The following is a 13453-nucleotide window of genomic DNA, read 5'->3' on the forward strand; positions in this document are numbered from 1 at the left end:
TTTCCCATCATCATCGTTTCCAATTTTTGTTGCTGCTTTTCAACTTTTCGTTTCCGTTTGCTAAAGACATTTTTTTGTTGTTCATTTCTAATTCTATTTCGATTTTTTGCTAGCGGCCGTTGTTACCCAATTTTTTTCAGACCGTTTCGCAAAAGGCGACTTGACATTGACCTTGACGTGCTCTGTGCGTTCTACTTTATCGCTCAACCGAGGCAAAAATACATATAGAGTGCTTAGCTTTTGAAATCAAAAGTGTAACTGAAGAGCTAAATCGAATTGCAAAAGCAAAAGTCAAAGTAAAGGAGAAAAGTACAAATCACACAGTTAATTTGAGAGCAATCAAAATGACAGCAAAGAACGCACTCGAAATACTCTTTAGGTGAAACATTAATTTAATATTTTTACAGATATAAAAGTACGAAAAAATTTAGCAAGAAACTCATTGAAAAAAAGCACCGAGAAAAGCAACTGCAGGGTTGAAGAAAAGGCAATGAAGACAATAAACAATTCAGTTAACAAAGGTTGTCAGAGGTGGCCAAAGGGACAGAGAGGGGTGTGACGTAAGGGCCAAATAGACCAACAAACCATTATAATCGGCTTAAAAAAGCTTCAGTTTGACATTTGCCTCAAAATTGAATTGAATTGTCATTTGAAATTGACGTCGATTCCATTGTTGTTGCTATTGTTGGTGTTGCTGTCACCCTTCGAAGCATTGTTGTTACTGCTATTATTATTATTGTTGTTGTTGTGTTTGTGTGTGCGTGTGTGATTTGTGTTTGTCCATTGATTAGATATAAATGTTGTTTAGTTTAGCGACCGAAGCGACCAACAAAACCGTTTCAAATTTATTGTATTTGCGCGTGAAATTAGTTTGCGGTTTGTGGATGATGCGGTCAAAGCCGCAAGGGATTTCTAAAATTATAATTTAGAACATGCAATAATTAAATTGTCTGCAAAAACGAAATTCGAAAAAAAAAAATAACTAAACATATCTATGTATGTGTATTTGAAGAAAATGAAAATGAATTCTATGCTTCCCAGCAATTATTTTTGCCAGAGTCTCTGGTCAGCTTAATGACTAATAATTCTACATTTCCAATGCGTTTTTTTTTGCAGTTATTAGTTATTATTCTAATCTGTGCCACGCCCACTCGAACGGAAAAAAAAAGTATCTGGTTTTAATATTCGCACATAATCAATGTGCTCGACCTTTTTTCACACGCTTCGCGATTGCTTTGTCATAAAACACAGCAATTTGTTCGAGTAGTGGCAACTGAAGAATCTAACAGTAGCATAATTACTATAATATGCTAGACGATTTCAATACAATTTCAATGCACAGTGGTCTGTGATTAAATAATAAACAAGTATTAAAGCTACAGTCGTGGGTGCTCGATTATGAGATACGAAAAACAAAAACATATATTAAAAATATACTAAATTAACATACCAAGATACCCGCTTCTTAAATATATAACGAAAAATAAAAACATATTTTAAAAATATACCATATTAATATACCGAGGGTTATGTTTGGTATATATTATATTACTCCTTACAACAAATTCTAGCTTGTGAGCCAAAATCACAAAGGCTTGATTATAGTACTTCTAAAATTTTTAGCTGATCGCAACCAAAATCAGGAATCATAAATAACGTAGTTATTATGATATGTGTCAAAAGTCGACATTAGCTTAAAAATTACGCTTGCTATTTGTTTTTCTATCATTTGCGGGGTAGGATATAGCTTTATCTCATAGAGCCTGTTAGATCAAGGTAACAATAGGAACAGACAGACATTGCAATATCGCCATATACTTTATGGGGTCGGAGATTATCTTTCTGCCTGTCCCATTCATTTTATGCAGTCACTTTCAAAAACCCTTCTACTCTACTGGTATAAAAATGCAATTGAATTGAAATGTCTTTAATCATTATAAACAGTGTAAAATATAAGGGAAATTCTCTAAATGATTTCTCGCGTGTGACAGTCTTTACATTGAAAAAACATTGAAAACAAACTGAAACAAAGTTTAAAAGTAAAAAAAGGTTATTCTTAGATTAGTACTTAAATTAGAGCTAAGAATGGTTTTAATTTTTTCAGTTTTAAGATAATTGCAAAAATGAACAAATTCGTACGCAAATCAAAAAATGAAACAGAACAAGTTCCTAAAATCAATCTTAGCTCTAAATATAGTGATAATCCCAAGATCTAAGAATAACCTTCACTTATTTTTAAATTGGTTTTAGTAAAGACTGTCACGCGACAAGTTTCTTCAGTTTCGTTCTTAACTTTAAAAATAACTTTGTCTTTAATCATTTTTCTTGCACCACTGTGCGTCGCTCTTATATTAATTTACTTGAATACATACATTTTTTTTCTGTATTAAACGAGTCTTTCATTGATTGAGTAATTGACAACGACAACGATGTTTGCTTGCGATTACGCTTTATCTTTTTTATATTTCATGTTTCTCACTTCTTTTCGTTTTTTTTTTTCATTGAAATGTTACTTAATTCATGGTTTTTTTTTGCGTTATTGTGAAGTACAGACACTTGGCAGTCCCCGCTGTCTATTGCCCACTTAAACCCTATAGAGTTCTTGAGCTGTGGGGCGCTTTAATTGCTTGGCATCGAAATGTAATTATCGTTGAGCCATGCGCCAAAAGTCGAGTCAAAGCAGCCAGCCAAGTTTTGTAAATGCGATGGATGGCAGTAAACAAGTCAATCAGACAGACAGACAGATTACTAGTAGTACTTAGAGGCAGACAGTCAACGAATCGATGACTAGTCAACCTGGTATAAAGCTCTCGAAACATTTGTAAATTAGCGTAACAAAATTGCTAATTAGCTTTGAACTTGAATCGCTCTTAGCAAGTAGTTTTAAATGATTGCAAAGTTTCGCATTTTTCCAACAAATATTTTTAAGAGTTTTAAGTAATCGGGATGAGTTTATTTAAAATGGTTGCAACTTTAATAGATGATTCCTCATATTAGCACCTCCCTGAGACAGATTGTTTTTAATGTGTATTGATACAATTTGTTTGTTAAAATTCTAAGAACTTACAATAAATCATATTTGGGCTGTGATAATTAAAATACGATTTTTTTGAACTTTTTGAAAATAAATTAAGAATTTGGTAACACAATATTGCTCATCAGGATTGCACTACATATCTGAAATAATTGCACTTTAAATTATTCTTGAAGCAACATTTTTAAGTTTCTCTAGCAAATATGTTAAAACGTTTTTGGTTATATTAAAGTGTGTTGAATTGAGTTCAAACTTAAATTGTCAACATAGAAATATATGTACATATATTGGCACATCTTTAAAATTCATTATTCAATATATAAACTATTTTATTTCATATTGAATATAGGGTTACAATCGTATAAAAATTGTCGAAATTATTTAAGAAAAACTTTAGATGGTATATCTAAGTATTCAATGGTATATCATATTTTAAAAGTAGTATTATTCGGTACATTTTTTTATTAGTAATTTTAGGGAACATTAATTTGGTAATTTTTAGGAAATATTTCGCACTGTTTTACTTTTATTAATAATGGGTAGCGGATATCCCTACAGCCGAGCACACTCGACTGTAGCTTTTCCCAATTAAACTTAAATGTTTTTATTTTAGTAAGATGTTTGACATTGTTACAAAGTTTGTCAAATTTTCCAGCAAACATTTTTGTAGCTTTCTGTTTCTTTACTTAAAGTGATTGCCTTATTCAAATTACACAAATTTCCTTTAAAAATTGTATATTATGTTCCTTATTTTTGTTCTTTCTTTCGCTAAATTAATCTCTTAAATAGATAAGATGAAATTTCCGTCTACTCTTGTATACTTTTCTTTAAACATTCACACGTCAATATCCCCCTCACATTTTCAAATAAAATGTTCCAATTATTAAAAAACACACCTTAACTATATAAAACATAATTATGTGCACAGCTATAAAACTCATTAGCTAATGTATACAAAGAATTTTTTATCATTCCGATTGAACTTAGCATTCTTAGCAAATAATTTTTTATAATATTAATTTTTAATTTCAATTGCTTTGAATGAAACTTAAACTTAAACAAAATAGAAATATATATATAGGTACACAATTCATTTGCTAATGTATAAACCTCTTTTTTTTTTAAGTTTTCCGTTCATTTAGTTTTAGTTGAATGCGTATAATTTAGGTAACTTAATGCATGACCTGTTACTTTGAGTATTTATTGGAGTGATTAGCATAATAGTTTTAATAAAATTCTGCAGACAAGCAGGTCAACAATTCAGGCATACAGATATATATATATATACAGATATATATGTATATATACACAGTCGTTCTTTATGGAAATAGCCGCAAACATTTTGCTCAATTATGCAAAAATATCAAATTTGAAATACGAGTAATTACGCGGCCTGCGGCTGCCACCAAACAAACACACCATATTTAATTGTATTTAAAATGATTTATAATATGATTGATAAACATTTATACATACATAAATGTGTGTGTGTTTGTGGTTGATTGCAGCAAATTGTGGAGTATAAAACTGATTAGAAAATAGTCATGCAATATATCACATAATTTATTTATTCGTTTCGATATCTCTAAGAAAATACTTAAACTGTATATTTCACAGCTCTCATTAATCTATGATACTCTGCAATTATTTTTAATTCAAATAATATTATTTAATATTTTGATTTTGACTGCAGGGTATTCACTTGACTTCATGCATTTCCTCATCATTTATTTAATTTATAGTTTAATATAGCAAAAAATATCCATCTGAAATATGCATGTATATGGCAGAAATATTTTTGAACAATTACAAATTTGCATTTGCTGCTGGCTGCCACAGCTTAAAGTGCATTTTAATTAAATTTTCATGTTTAGTTCATTAGCAATTCAATTTGCCTGTTGCGAGCAAAAAACCGAAACAACAAAACAACAACAACAATCGAAAGAGCCATAAAAAAAAGGGTTGCATAATGGCAGCGAGGCGTGGAAATCGCAGTGCAAAAAAATAAGTAAAAAAACAAACAAACAATAAAACTGCTGAACATTAAAAGTTTGCAATAATAATTGCAATCAAATAATTGTTGGAGCATTCTCTTGGTTTTGTTTTTGCCGATGATTACTGATTAGTTAACATTAATTCTTATAGCTGCAAGGGCAGAAAACAACTAATAAAGAAAATCAACATATAAAGTCGAACGCTGTAAGAGAATATTTTTAATCAATATGAAACAGTATATGAGAATTGGATAAAGACTATAAATACTTATCAATATTAACAAATTTTAATATTTTATTTTTTGTTTTTTATATATTGTTTTGTATATATTATATTTTATTTACATTTTTTCTTAAATAGATAATATAATATAATATTATATACTATACAAATATGAAATTTCAGAAAAGTGGTAAATGATTAAAGAACACTTTAAGACTTTAGAAAGTATGTCTTTGCCATAATTATTATAAATTATTAATAAAAATAATTAAGGAACAAGTCAGAGACTTACAGATACCCGAACCAATTTTTAATAAAATGTACACAAAATAATATACCACAAATACAAAAATATACCAAAGGACATAACATATTTCATATATCAACATACTACGACATTGAAAATATACCATAAGAAATCAGAAAACAATATACCAAAAAAACTAAAATATACCGAAGGCAATATTTCATATATTAACATACTACGACATTGAAAATATACCATAACAAATCAGAAAACAATATACCATAGTGTACAAAATATACCAGAATGTCAGCAAAAGCAACTAAGGATAGCGCAAATATAAATAATTATTCTAACATACTTGTATTTCTAATTAAATACATCAACATGATTTTCAGCTTAACTTCATTTAAATTGTATTCATATGAAATATATTAAAGTCAAAATCAATTTGAAAAATACATTCATTAAATTGAAGTGTATTTTCATATGATTGTATCTTAAACTTAACTTAAACTTAAATTAAACACCCAATTTGATCAATACTTGTTGCGTATATTCTTAAAGAACTTCAGACACACACTCTCTAAACACTTTTGGCACTCAAGTGAGTTAAGCAAGTTAAATGCCAACAAAATTTGACGCTGCTCTTATCAACTATGCGATTTTTGGCACTTTTTTATGACGTTGTCGGTGGCAAAGCCATCAACCGAAACTGAACCCCAGAGAAACCGCCGGCGACTATCACGCTGAGCTCTTGTCCTTGCCAGTCCTGCCTTCAGCTTGTTGTTGTTTGTTATTCTCGTTCTCGTTCTCATTCTCATTCTCATTTCTCGTTGTCGTTGTCGTTGTGGCTGTGTTCTATACATTTTTGTCTCATTTTCATGGGCCATTTACGTAGACAAAGACGCGCGGCATGTTTATGTATCCGTAAGATACATTTTAGGTTGACGGTCCGCATCCGCGACGCTGTCTCCCGCTTCGTTTACTTCCCTCTGCCCATCTTGTCTGTCTCTTTGTCTCACTGCATTTGGCTATATGTACACTTCATATAGAAATACCGGTTCCCTGCAAAAGTTGCAAAACTTTTATTTATTTTTATTATTTTTCTGTGTGGCGTGTAAAAAAAACTTTGAAGTTTTGCTTTTGATATTTGCCTTGCGTGTTTTGTACGTTTTGTATTTTGTATTTTATTGCAAATGCCTTAAAATTTATCAAAATGCTTTACAACAACCGTGAGTCGAAGTCAAAGTCGAAGTCGAAGACCTGATGATGGACCTGTCTGATGCTGGGCCCAGAAAAGGACAAATGCCTTTTGTTGCTTTTTGGTCAGCACTAAGTAGCCGTTGCCATTTTTATTTAATTAAAGACACATTTCAAGGATTTAGTGCACTGAGGCATGATGGAATTTCCAGTGTTTTTCCCCCACTCAGTTTTCTTTATTACATTTTAAAAATGTTCTTTAAACGCTGTGTTGCTGCCTTGGGCGTGACTCGGAACATAAGCGTAAATCAAACTATAAAAAAAACGACCGACAACAAGTTCACCCATTTTCGTTATTCGCTTTTCGCCATTTGTCAGAGGTGTCAAGAGTTGTCAACGCCTTTCAACTTGGCCCCTCTCTAATGTGGTCTAGCTTTTCGATACTGTTTAATACTCTATCTCAGAGTGAAGAAATTTAGAATGTGTTCTAAACGGGTTTAAAATGAAGGAAAAGTATTTTATAAAACTATGTCTAAATTGAACTCAGAAGGTGAATTCTTAAGCTTGGATTCAAAGAGAGATTGTTTTTTAAAGAAAAACAAATAAAAAACAATTGTAATTTAAGAAAGGAATTGAAAAATACAGATATGAACATTGATTGTTTAAAAAAAAGGTTTGTTTAATATTCGGTTGCGATCATTACCGATTATTAATAACATATATTCTTAATATACTGACACTTTTCTACTTAAACCTCAAATTATATACATACAAATAAAGTTTAAGCCCAGAAGTTTTCCACTTTGTAAGAATCACAATACAAAATATACATATTTCGGCAGCTCAATACTCATAATTAAACTATAAGTTAAAGTATAAACTATTCGCTATTGCAATTGATTTTTTCCCCAAATAGCATTTCTCTTTCTTTAACTACGCTCGTTAAATTTGACACACAAATGCCGCAAAGTTCAACGCGCCCAAGAAAGAAAAAACTGACAAGCAAAGAAGAAAAAAAAAAAAATAAAATGAAATAATCAACAAATATTTATTTGTGTATTTAACTTTTACTCGCTTAATATTTGTTTATACGGCTTACTTATCAAATGTTTGCCAAGACATAAAACTAAAGCAAATACAGTCAGGCACAGTCAGTTACACACACAGGAAGCTCGACTGTAGACGACTCTCCACGTTGCATAAGAGAGAAGGGTTCCACAATGGGATCCGGCGTCAAAATTCTTATCAATTCGTTCTGCACTGACTCGTCTGGTTGTATTTCGACTTTTATTTATAATTTCCCAGAACTTGTGTATGCACAGAATTGTGTGTGTTGTAATTGTGAGAATATACTCGCAGTTATATAGAACTGAGTTATCAATGATTGTTGTTGGGTAACAGATGACGCATTTGGCATTGAAGAATGAATGCAGCAATGGGATTGACAGTGAAAGACCTCAGCAGCGACCTGATAACCCCATTTATGTTTCTTAAATAACTTTTTAACTGGGAATTACCTCCGAGTTGATAACAGCAATAATAAAAAAGAATGGGAGTGTTATCACTTGAACTAGGTTCTTTTCAATATTATTGCACATTTTCGTCATTGAGAAACATTTGTAATGGACTAGATTCTGTCATTTATTAAGTGTTCTAATGGGTTGTGTTTAAACATGAATTAAATGTAATCGAAAACTAAGTCCAAGAAATTGACATTGATTAATTGAATAAATTGAAACTATGTACTGCGTTTCTTCCTTATTAAAATAAAAGTATTATCAAACGCTATTTTAATAGTTGAAGTATATTCAATATTTAGAAAACCATCTCCGACAATATTGAGTACTAATAAGAATAAAAAAAGGTTAAATGGGTTAATTCCAGATGGTTAACATTAGTTATTAAAAGATGGAAATACCTTTTTAATTAAGTGGTAAATTTATTCACTCTTTATAGACCAATAGATGAAAATAAATTTAAAAAAAAAGGGTTCAGCAGAGCGAGTTATAGATGTTGTTAGAAAATTTATGTATCTTGATTAACATAATGCATATTATTATGTCTAATAAACTAGCTTACTGCGTTTGTCTCACCTCTTTTCATAAATTATTATTTATTCCATTTTAAAGATATATTTAAAGATATTTTCGTATTAACTTATTATTATGAAAATTCATGAAATTGTAATTGATTTAATATTGTTTATTTTCAGGTATGTGGAACTTTCTTTAATTCAATTAAAAGTGTAAGTTTGGCTATTGAAATATTCAACTTTAAACTAACGTGACGCTCGCAATTTTTAGCGAGATTCACTATCATATTTATCTGGACAATTTAATACAAAAAAAACATGACAAAAATAATCTAGGCAATTAAGTATAGTACTCAGGGCCAGAGTTAACCCTTTGTAAGCCTTTTTGTTTGACACTGCGTCGCTCATTAGCGCCTCAATTAAAAAAGTACCAAAACAATAATAACAACTTGTGCATGTTTAAATGGGGTGTCCTGCCACACACACACACACATGCACGAGTATCCTTGCAACATGTGTGTGTGCGTGCGACAATTGTTTTTGACACAAAATGATTTTAATCATAATGTCATTAAACACGCAACTGACAACTGAAATATTCAGTGAACATGGCGCGACAAGCGGAGTGTCCCTTTTCCCCTCTCACTCCCTCTGCCCCTTGGCTGGCACAACTCCCAGTCGGACAACTTTCAAAGACAACGGCGACAACAACAAACGAGCCGGCAACGTGGCAGGCCAGAGCTTGCCACATGTGAAGATCTCACACAGTTGATAATTTCTGTCACTTAATTGCCGGGGCTTAAACATTACAAAACTTTGTTCTCTCTGCCCTTTGTTAACATAATAAATTAATTTTTTCGTTACGTTCCTCTGTCTTTTCGTTTTTTCTTCTCTTTTTTTTTGGACTTCACTTGTTTGAGGGAGTTGTTTTTTTGGTGGGTATCGTAAAAAAGTCAAAATATGAGGAATTATTTTCATGTCTTTGAGCACGCACCAAAAATGCCAACTTCCGTTGTGTTCGGACTGTTGCCGCCCCTTTTAAGTTTGAGCATGCCCTCGGAAACGAAGGAAAAGGGTAGCATAAGTTCCTTGGACGTGCGACATATTATAATAATTTCCAGAGTTTAGTTGACTTTCAAAAAGACCAACAAAAAAACATAAAATTTTTAGAGAGACTTTTCTTCTTATTTTTTTATTCAAAAATAAATTCTTAAGTCCAATTTTTAAAATTTAAGTTGACGATACCAAAATATTGAAATAATCAAAATTAAATTTTTAGAATTGCATTTTGTTTTTTTTTGTATTATATTATATACATAGAAAAATCAAATTTTTAGAGAGACTTTTTTTTTATTTTGCTTATTCAGAAATAAATTCTTGAATAGAATTTTTAAGTATAAATTTTTCAGAAACCAACAAAATATTGAAATATTAGAAAATTAAATTTGTAAAATTGCATTTTGTTTTTTTTTATCATATAGCAATGAAAATTTTTACGTAAACATTAATATTTATACATCGTTTTACTTGTTTTATATTTTTTTTTGGCAATTTTTAAAAAATAACTACTATATTTAATAAATTTCATATATTTAGATTTGAGAAAATAAATTGATAAATTAAATTCTTGAAAATAACTACTATATTTAATTAATTTAATATATTTAGATTTGCGTAAATAAATTAATAAATTAAATTCTTGAAATTTTACAATGATTATAATAAAAACAAATACATTTGTATTACTTACTATAAAAACTGGAAGAAAGGAAAATAAAAATATTTCCAAAAGAAAATATTCATACGTTGAGAAAATAAATTCTTTATAGGGTATCTACTAGTTTCGCCCCAGAACAACTTCAACATTCCTTTGATTTTTGGTTGTGGTTCACTTTAAAAAGAGTCGTAAAGGTAATTGCCGATACTTTGGCAGCCAGTGAGAGATCATTGAAGGCGGTGCCACGGTAGTTTCCGCCTGCCAAGTCACGCGATACAACAGAAAAGAACAGAGCAGAGAACAGAGAACAGAGAGGCATTGAAATGAAACGAAATGAAATGAAACGACAAAGAATAACATTAAGAAGAAGCCCCGCAAATAACAGAAATGGCGTTTAGGATGTGTCCAGGGCGTTGACCAATGCAACTGAAGCGATGACGATGACGATGACTGTAGAGATGAAGATGAAGATGACGATGACGATGAATATGAAATTGAAGTTGAATGCTGATTGTTAAATACACGGAACTTTGAGTTGAAGTTAAAGTTGAGTTGAAGTTGAAGCTGCAGTTGACTTTCAGTTGAAGTCGAGGCGAATTGAGACGATGATGACTCTGTAAAATAAAATTGTCTATGTAATGCAGAATGCTGGAATAGTCAAGAGTCAGTTTTGCAGTAGTAGTTGCTGAAGGGTTGTGCCCTTGCCCTTTGGGGGCTACCTCAATTTGCTGAACTCGTCAGAAGAGCAACGCCCACGTTACGCTTGATTAAAAAATATGCAGCAACAACACAACAACAACAATGTTTGCAAAAAAAAAAATGACTGTCAAAAGTTTGTTGAAGGAGGGTTGCAGACACATTTCCCGTGTACTACTGATGAGGGTGCTACACAGAGATAGGCAATTGCTCTTTAAGGGTTTGCGACATCCAACCAGTGTTCGGCCGTTCGGCCATAGATGGCGCCAGCCGTGCTGTTGTCAGGCATTTCAATGCTCTTGCTCAAAAATCGAAAGTCTTAAATGCAGAGGAAAACATTTAGGAAGTAGTTTTAGAACTTTTAAGAACTTAACTAGCACATTGTAAGACTATTTTTACAACTATCATTCATTTTTTATTATTCAGTGTGATGTATCAAAGTTGTTTAATAGAAAATTTTAATAATCTAAATTAAATCAGAATATGGAAAATTTTATTTTTTCCAGAAAAGATTTAACGAATCACAAAATTAAATTAAATTAAACATGTAATAAATTAGATTATACATTTCAGTTGTTGTATATTTTTGTCGATTTCGACTTTTTCTTTTTCTTAATAAATAATGAGCTAAAAGTATTTTGTCATTTTTATTGACCCATAAGGTTCTATAGAACTATACACATCGCATGTTGGTTATATTCAATCGGAGATATATCTTTCTACAATACAATTTTCATTTAGCTCGTTTTCACTTAAGAAATGTTCGAGTTGATTTCTTAGCTAATAACATTATTATTATAATATGTCAGCATATGTCTTATTTCACCTTGTACTCTGGGCTTCACATGCGAAAATATGAGAAGTGACTTTAAGTGTCTTTTCGCGCACTTCTGCAATTCGCATGTCATATGCCACACCTCCGCAGAGACACTCACACACACACACACAGACAGAGTCAGACTCAAGCATTTTGGGGCAGAAATTTGTGTCATAAAGATGCAGTAGTAAATGTATCTCATGGCTGCGCTTGCCTTGCCCTGACTTGGCATCCTAAGTATAAATGTTTCAAGACTCTGGCGACGGCTGCGCATCTTAATCCCTCATCATCATAATCAACAGAGCCAAAAAAAAAGTGTGAAATTCGTGGAAACAGCGTGAAGAGTTGAACCGACGACGACGACGAGAGAGTTGGAGCCGAAGTCGCAGTCGGAGTCGAAGTCGGAGTCTGCGAGATACAGAGATACATTAACAGGCGCTGACTCGATGTGTGTGTGTGTGTTTGTGTGTGTGTGGTGTGTGTTATTTCGGGCAGTTCTTGAACTTTGCCAATGTCATGACAGCAGATTCAACAGCGGCAGCAGCGCCGCCACTTTTGGGGGCCATTGCAGTTGGTCAGGTATTTTAGCGGCAGATACATTTGTATCTGTATCTTTTTACCTGTATCTTTGGCACGTCGACAAAAGCCAACAACAAGCGAAACAGCAACAATGATGACGATGACGATGACGACGTCTACATATGTTTGCTGTTGTATTTTGTATATTTCATGGCATTTTTATGTAGTCGCCGTCTCTGTTGATGTTGCTTTTGCTTTTGCTGTTGTGTGGTTTTAGGTTTTAGGTCTTTCTCTCAGTCCTCAGACCGTTTGCACGTTTGCAACGCCCTACTACCTACCTCTACCTGAAACTGAACCACAGCCAGGAACTCAAAACACAAACTCAAACTCGAACTGAGGGGACCTGGGACATCGAGCCCTGCAGATTGCCCATATGCCTTTTAAACTTGTTTCAAATAATTTCAGACTAGACGTGCATAAATCTACTTAACAACAAAACGGAACAACAACAACAACCAGAGAAAAAAAACTCAAAATAAAATATACTTAAGCGCACAAAGGCAAACCCGAAAGAGGAGGAACAAAATAAGAAACGTAAACTTCAAGTTCGAGTCTGTAAGATTTTGGCCAGGGCTTTTCTTTGTTGCCAACAACTTGCTGAAGTTGCCATGCTAAATAATTAAGTTAGCACTTTTGTGTGTTGCGGATTTACAACTGGCGGCGGGACGCCTCAACGGACAGACAGACAGACAGACAGACTTCTAGCCTAGAGTATGGTAAGAAAGAGAGAGAAAGAGAGTTGAGGGGAAGCGCAAATGTTGTATGCATGTTGACAGTTTTCTTGGTAACACTTCACTTCAAGTCCCGCCAGAACTTTGCTTTACATATGTCGCCCTGTCTTTATCTGCGAAACATCTCTTCTGCTTCCTATGAAAAAATATATATAATACATACGTATATAGAAAATATATGTC

At 32.4% G+C, this 13453-nt stretch overlaps 1 protein-coding gene across 3 annotated transcripts in view; it reads left to right on the forward strand.

Annotated features, from left to right (window-relative positions):
* Nucleotides 1-13453, forward strand: part of LOC132790417 (mucin-19-like) — a 91824-nt gene that overhangs the window by 18671 nt on the left and 59700 nt on the right. Inside the window, exon 3 of one of the 3 annotated variants that reach the window (XM_060798925.1) lies at nt 8911-8943. The exons of the other annotated variants lie outside the window; for them this stretch is intronic. Within the exon in view, the coding sequence (XP_060654908.1) occupies nt 8911-8943 (33 nt within the window). The remainder of the gene's footprint in view (nt 1-8910; nt 8944-13453) is intronic. 3 annotated transcript variants of the gene reach the window in all.

The sequence above is a fragment of the Drosophila nasuta genome, chromosome 3 (assembly GCF_023558535.2).
Source record: "Drosophila nasuta strain 15112-1781.00 chromosome 3, ASM2355853v1, whole genome shotgun sequence".
Lineage (NCBI taxonomy): Eukaryota > Metazoa > Arthropoda > Insecta > Diptera > Drosophilidae > Drosophila > Drosophila nasuta.